At 41.3% G+C, this 14,013-nt stretch overlaps 1 protein-coding gene across 1 annotated transcript in view; it reads right to left on the reverse strand.

Moving 5' to 3' along the window:
* Positions 1-4,526: 4,526 nt before the first annotated feature.
* Positions 4,527-14,013, reverse strand: part of SUGT1 (SGT1 homolog, MIS12 kinetochore complex assembly cochaperone) — a 46,278-nt gene continuing 36,791 nt past the window's right edge. The window contains exons 11-13 of the mRNA XM_083624349.1: positions 12,087-12,177; positions 6,985-7,172; positions 4,527-6,633 (exon numbers count right to left, since the gene is read on the reverse strand). Of these exons, the coding sequence (XP_083480475.1) occupies positions 6,532-6,633; positions 6,985-7,172; positions 12,087-12,177 (381 nt within the window). The 3' untranslated portion in view covers positions 4,527-6,531. The remainder of the gene's footprint in view (positions 6,634-6,984; positions 7,173-12,086; positions 12,178-14,013) is intronic.

A 14,013-nucleotide genomic window follows, 5' to 3' on the forward strand; every position in this document is an offset into this window, starting at 1 on the left:
ATGGCAACTGGCTTTCTAGGAGGAACATAACCAGATGTGGAAGGGTTCTGGCTTGTAAGTGCTCTGTTGGTTTTATCAGGGACAGGAGGGGTTGAATCATTCATCTTGGACGGCTTTCTTCCATATTTTTCAGAGAAACTTATGGGTCTCCATTATGATGCTTTGTTGAGCATAATTTTTGCCTTTAGTGCACATTCACGGTTGTCATATTCCTCAATCATATACAATCAACCACACTGCAGTGAAATTTGTTTTAAAATTTCCATGTCTGCAAGGACCTGTACTTCAGCAAGTCGGAGTTCAAGAGAGGCAGGAGACATAGGGCAATGGAGGGAAAGCAGGGGAAGAGCAGAGTGGAGCAATAGGGGGAAAAACTAGAGTGGAGCGCCTCCCACTCTTGTAGCCAGCAACTTGGGTACAAGATCCAATCCAACAGTTAGAAATTGCTTCATGAAGGTCCTTGTGATTTTGTGAGAAGAGGCCACCACACAGGACAAAGTCCTGAGATGTATCATGTTAACAATCTTGTGCTTTGGCCCATGTGAGTTAATATTATCTGTGTCCTGAAATTTGCTCATTTCCCCTATACCTTGTTTCTCTATACCAAGTTGGAATCAATTTGATCCTCGCCCCCTTTCCTTTTTCCTTTCTCCTTCTGTGATAGAACTCCTATATGGGGACTTCCCTGGCTTTTTTTCTGGCCCACGTAGAATCAGTCTGGATAGTTGGCCTTGGTGAAGACCCGTTTTCATCCCCAAAAAAGTTTTTGAGTTTCTACTGAAATGAGGCTGCATTTTGATGTTGTATTTTAATCTTGTTTTTAAGTTGTATTTCAACCAATTGTTTGTATACCTGGTGTTAGCTGCCCTGAGTCCGGTCTTGGCTGGGGAGGGCGGTGTATAAATAAAGTTTATTATTATTTTTTATTATTATACAAATACGTTTCCCTGAACCTTATGATACTTAAGAGATTTTTAGATTTTAGTAATTTTGCACCAACTCAAGGAAAGCTAAAAAAAAACCCCTAGCATGGAAGTCAAGTGTATGAAGTCTGAAATACCAAGGCATTGCTCTTTATGTTCAGTACTTAAAGACTTAAAGTTTTCAAGCAGGGCTTCCGGTGCAGCCGCTATGGCTAACTGCTGATCCCATGATAGCGGATGCCAGCCGTGCAGTTAATTAAGGATAATTTGGAAGCAATTATCCTTGCAAGCCCCCCTCTGGTCGGGGGGGGGGGAGCTTTCTCTCACGGATCATCTGATAACTGCTTCTCGCTCCCGATGGAATGTGGGGACAGGGATGCAAAGGACATAAGCACTCCACGTCTTGGAAACTCCCCAATGCAGTCACCATGAGTAGAGGTATCTCTGTTTCTTTTAAGAAGTATCTGAATTTGGACTTAAGAAACAGACACGTTTTGGAAGGAGGAGAAAGATAACCTGCGAAATGAATCAGCCACTGAGTGCTAAGGTTTTGATCCGGAGAGGATTCTTGTTATCGTAACTGGAATGCTACGTAAGTGAAGGAGCCTTTGTTCTCTTTATACATTATGTTTGCTGTGCTATGAATCGGCAAGCCTTCACTGAAAAAAGAATCAATTATTAACGGAATGAAATTACAGTGGTATCTCAGGTTACATACGCTTCAGGTTACATACTCCACTAAGCCAGAAATAGTGCTTCAGGTTAAGAACTTTGCTTCAGGGTGAGAACAGAAATCGGGCTCTGGTGGCGTGGCAGCAGCAGGAGGCCCCATTAGCTAAAGTGGTGCTTCAGGTTAAGAACAGTTTCAGGTTAAGTACGGACCTCCGGAACGAATTAAGTACTTAACCCGAGGTACCACTGTACTAATGGATTACAACTACACATGGAATGCAAGAGGGATTCAACAAGAACTTATAATTTTCTTTACGGAGTGCTTGAAAGAACAGACTGTGTGAAATACTGTGATGATTTGTAACATTGCCAACTAAAGAGAGCTCCAGTTCTGATTTATTATGGTTTTGGTGAGACGCCAGTCGTTAGAAGAAGCAAGGAGAGAAACACCTGAAGTTAACCAAAAGTCAGGGCCGGACGCTGGAGTGCTTTCAGTTCAGAGAGGCAAAATGGAGCTGTGGGGTGCTTACAAATGAGTTTTGGAAGGAGGGGCAATGTGGAAGAAAACTGACTGATTACAACATGAAGAAAAGAAGGTAAACAAATATTTCACACAGCTAAAGGATATGAATTCCCTCTGCAAGTTAATGGATTTGGATTTATTAAACACGATCGAAAGTTTTCACATCAGTGGCTGCTAGAACAAGGGATTAAGATCAGAATTGGGGAATTTGGGACTAATTAAGAGAATTTGTGCAGGACCAAGGAATGACATCAATGATAGCCAGAACATGGGAAGTTTATGTTTAATTCGGAACTGTTTAATTGGCTTTTTTATTGTATTGTGATTTGGCATAATTTGGCATTGCATTAATGTGGCCTCCATTGCATTGTTATTAATGAAAAATAAATTTATTTTTTAAAAATAAAGTTTTCAAGCAAAGCTTGCCTACCATACGACACACCGGACCATAGGTGGGGGAGAACAGGGGGGAAATTTTTTTTTTCTTGTTCTCCCCCTCTAAAACAAGGTGCGTTTAAGGTGCATTCACCCAGAACCTCCGGAGTACACCCGCTGCGCTCTGGAGGCTTCAGGTTCCTTTCGACCTGCTCTTTGGGGCTGGCGGCTTTCCCCCACCGCCAGCCTCAAAGATCCCTGAAGCCTTTGGAGCACAGCGCGAGGTCCCGCTGTGCTCCAAAGGCTTCAGGGATAGCTTTGTGCAGCCATCCCCAAGCTGTTCTGGCTTGGGAAGAGGGAAGAAGTGGCAGGAAGCACAACTGGGCCACCAGAGGATATTGCCGTTGGATTCCTCCCCGAGTTGAGAATACAGTCATACCCTGTGTTGCGTTAGGTTCATGTTGCGTCTTTTCGCCTTGTAAACGCGGCAAACTCGGAAGTGTATACAAGCGGGTTTTACCACTTGTGTGTGCGCAGAAATGTTCTGCACTTTGCACATGCGCAGAAGCACTGCGCGCGTGCACAGAAGCAGCGTTCTACTTACAGACTTTTTGGGGTGCGAATGGCACCCTGGAGCAGGTCAAGTCCATAACTAGAGGTACCACTGTAATCTGGTCAGCACTGGAGCTCCTGTGTTGTGGAGGATGCTGCCTCCGCGACACAAGGGTGGTCCCATCCCTTCTGGAACATCTTCAGGAGACTGCTTCCTAGCCCTGGAGGGCAAGACACCCCAAAGATCAAATGTCAATGTGCTTGTTTCTAAGTTAATGTTTAAAGTATAATTAAAGTATGAGCAGTTCTGCTGTCACAATTAGTCCACCGAACCACATTACCCTGTAATACGGTATGAAATAATTTTATATGTTGTAGCATTAAGAGAGACATCTGAGAAGGATGGGATGTTTTATAGTTTGACTAGTACAAGTTTTTACTTTGAGGCAAAACCATTATATATGCATTACATTTCCCTCAAAAGCCAAATGCAATTATTTTGCCTTAAGCTAACTGAGTAAAGCAAATATGTGAAAACATATTTAAATGAAGCTGAAAACTGTTAAGAGGCTTTGCATTGTTTTTATCTATAGGGATGCTTTTTTCCATACAAGAATGAACTTTAGCTGTTCATTATAGAAAACTTGCTAATATACATTGTTCACTTTGTGTAATGGTTCTAGGGGTTGCTCGTGCGTAAGTTGCTGCCACTCCTGGGTAGGTTACCTGGTTGAACCCTTTCTGTCTGGACAGCCCTTCACTTCGTGACTGTCTCAGTCGCTGGCAGAATCCGTCAGTGGGCGTTTCTTGAACCTCTTCCAGCAACGAAGTTCTTTGACGCCAAGTCTCCTCCTACTCTCCCTGCGCAGAAGTCTTCTGCGCAGGGAGGGCGTGGGCAGCGCCGTAGTGGTGCTCTCCCCGCTGGTCTCCGGTGAAGAGTCCTGGAGCCTCCTCTCCGATTCCCCCATCTGCCCCCCTTCTCCACTGGTGTTACGCTGATTTCCTTCCCCAGCAGATGGGCTGCCTCTCTCCCTACTGGGACCCTCTCCTGCATCCCTCTGGAGCCTTCCCTCCGCCTCTAGCTCCGATAGCAGTTCCCTGACACTTTGATATGTGGATACCTCCATATATGCAAAAACTATGCGCACGTCAGCAAATCTTTACTGAAATATTTTTTTAAAAAACTCAATAATACGCCTCCTTTCAATCACTACATTTCAATTCTACATGAACAATTCAAAGCAAAGTCTTAGAAAACATTGCAATGCTTTGTGCAAAAGCTGAAGCTGAAAAACATTTAATAGAAGTAGAAAACTCATCTACTGGTAATTCCATTTCAATGACCTCCCCCCCTCCCCCATATATGTCTATTCAACAATTATTTATAGACAATCAAATGCTTAATGCCTCATTGGACTTATATTTGTAATGAACTGACTAGATCTCAAAAAAGGATACAACTGAATTAGAACATCCATACATACATATGTACATAATTTTATTTGTAGGCCACCTTTCCATGCTCAAACCATGCTCAAGGCAGCTTACAACATGAAAAAACCCCCAAAACATAACAAAAGTAGCTGTAAGCAGTAACTAAAACATAATACAAAATCAAACTGAACGATTTCCACATAAATAAAAAAATCTAAAATATACAAAAAATCAACAGCAACAATCCCCCCCAAACCCCAACAACCTGTGTGTGTCCCTGCCCCTCAGACAGTTGCAGATGATTTGAAAGAGATTTTTCTGTTCACAATGCATAGACTCATTCTGCTTTCCCTAGTGGTAAACAGGTTCTGGAGATGTGTGTTCTGTTTCAAAACACTGCCAAACCTGTTTGACCAGAGGTAACAGAGGGACAAAACAAAACTGTACATAGTCCGAGGGCAGCAGTGGGGGGACAGGACTCAATTCACTTTCCCAGTCTAGGAAATTAACAGAACACCTTTGGGGCTGAAGTTTGATCTTGGGAAAGGGAATGATACCAGAGCCTAAGACACAATGTGCCATTTTACCACACACTCACTGTGCATTTTTCTATCCTGCCCCCACCCTGGACCCTGTACAATCTACTTCTGAACATCCTCTTGCTTCAAAGGATTCCCATGAGGCAGACCGTTAAAGCAAGTGTTTAGTTTTGCTTTCATTGAACCTTGGCTTATTATTGAGCTATGGGATATAACAAACTCTGGTTAGTGTAACAAAACAGCTTCAAAAAGCTTTGTAAAGTTTGGAGGGGCCCCAAGGGTCATCTAGTCCAACCCTCTGCAATGCAGGAATTTCAGCTAAAGCATCCAAGACAGATGGCCATGCAGCCTCTGCTTACAAACCTCCAAGGAAGGAGAGTCCATCACCTCCCGAGGGAGTCCGTTCCCCTATCAAACATAACTCATAGTCTGAACTTGGCTTGTTGTGAAACTGACCCACTTTTATTATAAGAGATGAACCCTGGTTCACCCACAGTAATAAGTCAAGATGGAAGGAAGGTGAAACTCAATGCCGTTCCATGTGATTGCATGGGAGAAGGACAGCAGTGTGGGCTTGCGGGATAGATATCATATACGGTGGTTATGATATGGTGGTTAGCCTCTTGTTACGTGCTTATTCTGTTTATTTATATTATATTATAAAAATACACTATGTATAATGCCTATAGAGCAATGTATGTTACTTTTATTGTAAATCGAATGAGGTACAGTGGTACCTCAGTTTACAAACTTAATCCGTTCCGGAAGTCCGTTCTTAAACTGAACCCGTTCTTAAACCGAGGCGCGCTTTCCCTGATGAGGCCTCCTGCCACCCTTCCACCATTTGGCTTCCATTCTTAGAACAAGGTAAAGTTCACAAACCAGGACACCACTTCCGGTTTTGCGGAGTTCGTAAACCGGACTGTTCTTAAACTGAGGTACCACTGTACTAAGATCCTAATTTTAGCACAGAGGAGGCCTATCCACAGGCTACGTAACTCAAAAAATGCAAATTTGCCTTCTGCAACTGTTTTAGTTTGACAAAGAATGAGCCTAAGATATTTTTGGAAAAGTTATATATTTACAGTTTTATTTGTATGCAGAGTTAAACAGCAAACAATCTTAACACTGTAGGTGAAAAGTGTATTTACCCCCAAAATCACCAAAGCGAATAAATTATTTAAAGAATTTTTGTGTATTAATAAGGCAATAATCCTAGGTGGCCCATTAAAAGTCTTGCTAACTCTCCAAATACATAACTGAGCAATCCAGCAGAAAATGTACGAATGATAGGTTCGTATTATCTCCCCAAAAAACCCCTTCAAGGACAGAAGCAGTAAGAGACTTCAATTCCTCTAAGACCTGCAGAGAAAGGTATTCCTAGAGCATATCAAGGTAAGATGACAGGAATAATCTTCAAATGAACATTCAGTGCTTCAGCTTCAAGGATGCTGTGTCCACACACAATGGTAAATACACAAATATGGGCAGCACAAAGCGGCACATGAAAAAGTTAGAATTTTTTCCATTCCATGTCATCTGGAGGATTGACTTCTACTTTCCTTTTACCCACATCAGACCAGTTTGTGCTCAAAACTGTCCCACCAGACTCCATCTGAAACAGGAAAACACACATTTGTCGATTATTTAAAAAAAGGAATAATCCAAGAATCAAGTAGACTGAGTTCTGCAGGCGAGAAGGAGACACAGTGGCCCAGTCACTAAGCACTGAACTAAAAAGTTCAATGCACCCTTCCACCTGCAAAATAATTTCCTATTATTTCATGGTTCTCCAACTCTCAGAAACAGCCATATCTGCATCACAGGAGGTTGGACCATGCGATCCTTGGTAGGGTCCCTTCCAACTCTACAATTCTATGGCAGGCTTCCTTGTCAAAGGGTATTGATGTTACATTTGCAGTCATAATAAATTAAACACAACTCAGAAAATCTCATGTTAACTTACAAAAGATTTGTTCATGGCACGTTTCACTTCATCTGTGCCATCAGAGTATATCTGCTGGAACAGTTTATTTAAAGCTGCATCCCCCTCCAACTTTTCATTCTTCTCTTCTTCTTTGATCTCAACTACTAATTTGTCCCAATTCCTTGTATAATGAGAAGATGAAGGATAAAGGTGTGTTGCATCTGAAACTTGAAAATGGAGAGAACAGATTGATCCCAACAATATATCACAGCTTATCACAGATGAACAGTGGTGGACTTTAGCATGTACAGACTGAAAAGAAGGCAACAGCTCGAAATAACTGAGTTTACTGAAGCATGTATTTCCCTCCGCATTCCTTACTCAAACAGGACCATAAAAGCCAGAGCAGGGGCAGGCAATCTTTTCTAATTCAAAGGGTATGGGTCCTTGTGAGTTCTCTTCTCAGGAACTACATGCCCATGATGAGTGGAGCTGAAACCACACACCTTTCTCCTACATACATATATCCACTGGGGTTCTCTTTCTCGCACCCCCTCCCAATAATATATATCTATTTGGCCTCTCTCCCACACCACAAACACAATCAATCCTCTAATCCACACCTTCCCAATCTTCCAACAATGGGCTACATAATGCAGAAGAGGGAACAAAAGAGGGCAGCTTTTGTTCCACAGCAAATTCATGCTGGGCTCTACCAAGCACTCAGTTCACTTACAAATGTCACTCTACACACAAAAGCCAGTGAAAAGTTCTGTTCTACTTTTTCATTCTCTACCTGTGCTCCTTCTCTCCCCACCCCATGAACATAAGAGCAGCCTTGTGGATCAGACCCATCGAGGGCAGAATCCTGTTCTCACAGAGGCTAACCAGGGGCCCATGGGAAGCCTGAAAACAGGCCTTGAGTGCAACATCGCTCTCCTCACCTTTAATTCCAAGAAGCTGGTATCCAGAGACATACTGCCTACCAACAGTGGAGGTAAAACTTGGCCATCACAGCTGACAGCCATTGACAGCCTTAGCCTCTGTGAATTTGCCTAATTCTCTTTTGAAGCCTTCCAAGTTGAAGGCCATGACTACCTGCTTGTGGAAGCAAATTCCACAGTTTAACTATGTGGTGTGTGAACAAGTCTTTTCTTTTGCTTGTCCTGGTTTTTCCAACATTCAGTTTCATTAGATGCCCACAGGTTGCCGTGTTATGAGGGTGAAAAAGCTCCCCCCCCCACTTTCTCCATGCCATGCATATTTTAAATATGCTTAGCATGCCTCCTCTTACTTTCCTTTTCTCTAAACCAAAAACCCCAAATGTTGTAATCTTCCTTCAGAGGAACCTTCCCACCTTTCCAATAACTAAAAGAAGCATTCACGTAAGAAACGACGAAATTATATTATGAGGCATCCTGCATTTGCTGGATCTGGGAATAGATAATTTTGAAAAATGGAGACATTTTAGATTTAGAAGGACATGATAACAGATTTGCATGGCATGCATACTTATGGTATGAAAGAATCGCATAATAAGAAAATCCATTTTTAGGGTATAGGAGAAATATAAAGACATTAGAACAAAAAACACTGTGGTGGCTCTCCCTATTAGAAACAATATCTTTGAAGAAAATTGAACATATATAGAGCTGTTAACCGAAGTAGAAAAACAGGTAATATTAAAAGACTCTGAAGAGATAAGAGTACTGGTAACAGACTGGTTACAGTATCATCAATTAAATGATATTTTAAAGACAGATAAAAAGAAAGGTTTTAGTTATGAGTTATCAAGATTTCAAAAAGATGTTTTAGAAAATAATATAGCCTGGTAGAGGCTATGGAAAACAGATTTGAAATTCATGGCATGTTGTTCACTGAAAGAAAATTACATAAAAATGATGTACTGGTGGTATTTGACTCCTGTTAAGTTAGCAAAAATGTACAGAATAAGCACAATTACTTGCTGGAAATGTAAAGAAAAAGAAGGTACCTTTTATCATATGTTGTGGACGTGTAAAGTAACGAAAAATTTATGGGAGATGCTATATAATGAAATGGAAAAAATGTTTAAAATAACTTTTGTTAAAAAACCAGAAGCTCTCCTATTAGGAATTATAGGTACCAAGATACCAAAGGACCAGAAAATAATGTTTATGTATGCAACAACAGCCACACAGATACTATTAGCCCAGAGATGGAAGGAAGAGACAACCCTGACCAGAGAAGAATGGCAAACCAAGTTGATGGACTATGCCGAAATGAAAAAATTAACTGGGAAGCTCAGAAACCAAGAAGATAAGAAATTTAAAAAAGAATAGGAAAAGTTTATAATTTGTTTAAGAGACCACTGCAACATTAAAACATTAGCAGGATTTTAACCACACTTGTAAAGTAACAGAAAGTATGGATAATTTAGAAGGATAAAAATTTGGATAATATTGATATGCAGTTATAAATATTATCATTAGGACCCAGGGAAGGGATGGGGGGAAGTCATGAGATTCAGAGTAATCTCGATATTTGGATTTTGAATTGTTTTTTGTTGTATGTTTATAATTTTGAAAATCAAATTTTAAAAACTGCTTTTACAAGTTAAACATCAATTATGACACATCAAGCAAAAACTATCTCAAGCTCTTCTCTTCTCAAGAAAGAGGAAAGAGAAGAAGCTTACAAGCCAGGAATCAATTCAAGACACCTACATGGGGCTACCCTTGAAGATGGTCAGAAAACTGCAACTAGTACAGAATGTTACTGCTAGAGTTTGGGCAGGTGCTCCCATGGGAAGCCACGTGTCTCCAGATCTGTTCTGGCTCCCTATATGATACCAGGCCCAATTCAATGTGTTGATGCTGGCATATAAAGACTTCTTGTCCATGGGGTCACGAAGAGTCGGACACGACTAAACGACTAAACAACAACAACAACAACCTGGACACTTGGTGGTGAGTCTTCCTGTTTCAGCCAGTACAAGCCTTGAGATCCACTTATGGAGAGAGTGGTTGGTCACAGGGCCACTGGCAAGTATTGCTTGCAATGCTGGACAGGATTGTCTCAGTGACTGTGCCCTGACTTGGGAATTCTTCCCTCCTAAGGAAGTGGGTAGCAATGCTGTTTGTTACTGGCCTTTTGTTATCTAGTCAAGACCAGCCAGTTCTCAGCTTCTGGTTTCCTTAATCGCGCAGCTCCCACGACCACAGGAGATCATTGGCGAAGCAATAAACAAAGATGATAGAGGGTAATTATCTTTGTAAACTCCCCCCAGGATCTGGGGGAAAGAGCTTCACTCGCAGATCATCTAGGTACCTGACTTTCACTCAGACATGGATGTGGGAAGCAGGGAGACCCTGAGTGCAAAAGTACTTTGCCTCTCAGTAACCCTCCAATGCCACAATTAAGAGCAGTGATTCTTCTGTTCATTAAGAGATTAATTAGGATTAATGCACAGATGCGTGCTGGCAATGATGGGACAAGATTAAGGACAGCCGAATCGAAATAGCTACAAGGTCGTACAGATTTGAATTGGAAAGATGACTTCAATCGAGCTAAAAGACAGTATGTGTTGGGGAGGGAAGCCAATCACTTCATTATAAATCCTGTTACATAAATGACTCGGCAAACACCCTTCCCCCCCAAGAATGCCTTTTTTTTTTTGTTCTTCACAGCAAGTGAAGAGGAAAAAAATGGGAGTATAGATATGGAATATAATGACAAACGGGACTGTGTGAGGAAAATATTAAAGTTTGGAATAATTATAAAAAGGGCTTGGAGCCTCTGCGGAGTTAATTTTTTACTTGCCCCCTGATTGAGGGGAGGAGGGACTGGACTTTGAAGACTTCCTGGGGTTCTAGTGGGACACCAGATCATTCTTCTATAAGTACTTATAATTAATTGCTTCGTTTGGACGTGGAGGGGAGAACTTGGAGGCTTGCCGGGGCTCTGGCAGGACATTAGGCAACTCCCTGCTTGAAATCGGAAGTATGGAATTTTACAGCTACAATCATAGAATCATAGAATCCTAGAGTTGGAAGAGACCACAAGGGCCATCGAGTCCAACCCCCTGCCAAGCAGGAAACACCATCAGAGCACTCCTGACATATGGTTGTCAAGCCTCTGCTTAAAGACCTCCAAAGAAGGAGACTCCACCACACTCCTTGGCAGCAAATTCCACTGTCGAACAGCTCTTACTGTCAGGAAGTTCTTCCTAATGTTTAGGTGGAATCTTCTTTCTTGTAGTTTGGATCCATTGCTCCGTGAAATCAGAAGAGTTGAGAACAAAAGAGAGAGATCCCTCCAGAATAACTCTGAGTCAACAGAGCCGTAAGGCACAAAGGAGATCAGGAATAACTAATATGGACATAATATTTGATAAATAAAGGAACAATTGATGAAAATTAAAACCTCACACAGGAAGAAGAAAGGAGAACTTGCAAATTTACAAATTACTATATGTGTTAATAGGAACTGACGTCAATTATTGTAGCTGTGGTATAAGGGATTTTATCAAGAGTGGATTGTATATGGTTTGAGCAATAGTCTGGAGGCAGAATTAAAGAGAATCAGTAGACCTTGAAGTACAGCATGTCGGAAGCCACACAAATTTTATAATTGGCTATGTAATTGATTTGTATTTGAATTGATTTGAATTGACTTGAATTGATATTGCTATTTTGGTACTGATAAAATATGGCATTTATTGGATTTTTGTAATTGAAAATTAATAAAATATTGAACAAAGACCAGCCAGTTCTCCCAGGAGGACCCGTTTTGCCTGTCCTGTCCATTTAAGGTTACATTGTTTGGATCTTAAATTGTATCTAGTTTTACTCTTTATGGCTGGAAACCACTTTGGGACCAATGGTGAAAGGAACACTAAAAATCTGATAACTAAAATAAAATAATAAATAGGAAAAAAAGTTTGCATCCTGACCAAAGTAGATTGATTCTCTTCTCTCTGCTACATTACAACAAGTGATCTTTGAGTAGTAGGACTATAATTTGTTGTTTAATAATGGATAATGATGGCATCCAAGAACAGACCTATAATCCAATAAGTGATTGTCTCAAACAAAAGAGTGCAATAGTGTGTAGATAAGAGCAAAAGTACAATTTGTAGAACTGAACATGAACATACTAACCAGGCGCAAATTGTTTTAGTTTAGGAGAGCCTCCATGGCCTTCCAATTTCTCCCATCGTACAGCTTCTGGTTTCTTCATTTTTATTTCAATCTACAGAACACACAACAAAAACCCAAATTTTAATGCACTAAATGAGGCCTGTAGTTTTTTTCTGGTGTAATTTTTTTAAAAAAGAAAAATGTTAACTGCCATATCAGTTAAACGTACAATTAAGCTAATTTACAAACTAGCTCAATTTGCTTATCATAGTAAATGGTTTATTGTGGATGTGCTGATGAGAGCCACTTTGCCCCCCCCCCCGCATCCAAAAACCAACCACAAGCCCTAGCTGTGTGTTACAGCTGAACCAGGAACTGTGGCTTGTTTTGCTCTAAACAATTATCAGTAAGCCGAAAAACAAACCTAGACTACAGATTGTGGTCTGCTTAGGCAAAATAAGCCACAAATCCTGGTATGTGTTTGTTCACTTGAAGCTGTGCTCTTTGAATTCAGCCTGTACCTTTCTATAGCTCTGCAGAACAATGAGCAACAAAAAAAAGAAGCAGCTGTTGCCTGGGAAGAGCCATAGTAATTAGGATGATGTGTGAAAATAAGGTTTTGAAAAACAAATCCTAGGAAGTGTGCTTGAGCATTACTTTTATACTTATGGCTGAATCACCTTCTCAGTCTGCTAAGCACAGTGGCAACTGGTGACATTTGGACTTGGTGGGGCTGTAGTTTTTTACCTTGTAGTTCTCTTCACAACAGGACATGTACAGAACTCATTTAGAAAAATGTATCATATGCCACATGTGCCAGTGCCACTGTCTCCTTGCTATAAATAAATCATTTTCTTCACATTTATGGACAGGGAAAGAGCTTCCAAGGATCCTTTTCAGAAGACTGGCTTACTTACCTCTTACTTAGAAATTAAGCTCTATCAACCAAATACTGGTGAGGGCTCACCATAGAGCCCATCTAGTGGCAGTGAAGGCAGGAAAGAAGGCCTACTTGGCTGCCTCCATTGCAGCCTCAGTAGGTCGTCCAGCAGAGCTCTTCCAGGGAGTGCAGGACCTCCTGCAGTCTGGCACAAAGGAAGTGCTGAAACCAACGGTAGCTATGAGTTGTTTGCAAAGCATTTTAAGGATAGAATTGCTTGCATACACCAGGATCTTGACTTGGCTGTTATAGCAGATGAATCTCAAGGGGCGTCCAGAGCACAGTCTAGTCCCATTATATTGGATGAATTTCAGTTAATAAGGCTTGAGGATGTAAACAAGCTGCTTGGATCAGTCAAGGCGACTACTTGTGCTCTGGACCCTTGTCCCTCAATCTCAACTCTCTCCTTTGTGCTCAAGTCAATCACTCACTACCAGCGCACCTGTCTTTATGAATCCCATGGGAAGCCAGAGCAAGGAGACACTAACAACTCTCTTAATCTCTAGCACATGTTTGTTGGCCCAACCCAACCCACCTGCGCAAGGCAGGCAACAAAAGCTGCTGCAACTCACACACAAGCCACCGGCAATTTCTCCTCCTAAACAAATGCAAAATGATTTAATTAATTTTAAAAAAAACATTCTAGAAAGGGACTCACACTGTGGCCCCTAATGCACCCTCTTTCTAGCAAGGTCACAAAATAAATAATAAGCAAAAGAAAAAAAGACAAAGCTGCTTAGAACATGCTACAAGCTCTAAGTTAGTGTGGCTTGCAAGGAAGCACTCTGAACATGCTCAGAACAGTTGTAGGATTCTGAAAGGTCTACAATACCGGCAGACCTACAAACAGGATGGAGAGAGAATCTGCAACACTAAGGTAAAGAAGTCTGCCGTTCTAGTGTAATATAATTTATCACATGGTTTTTCTGTCTGGGAGGGACCTCCTGGCGACAACAGGAGGTCCTTTTGGATTAGGTTTGGTTGAGTGGTGCAGGCAGCTGGTTGGCA

The sequence above is a fragment of the Podarcis filfolensis genome (genome assembly GCF_964270895.1).
Source record: "Podarcis filfolensis genome assembly, chromosome: 7".
Classification (NCBI taxonomy): Eukaryota; Metazoa; Chordata; class Lepidosauria; order Squamata; family Lacertidae; genus Podarcis; species Podarcis filfolensis.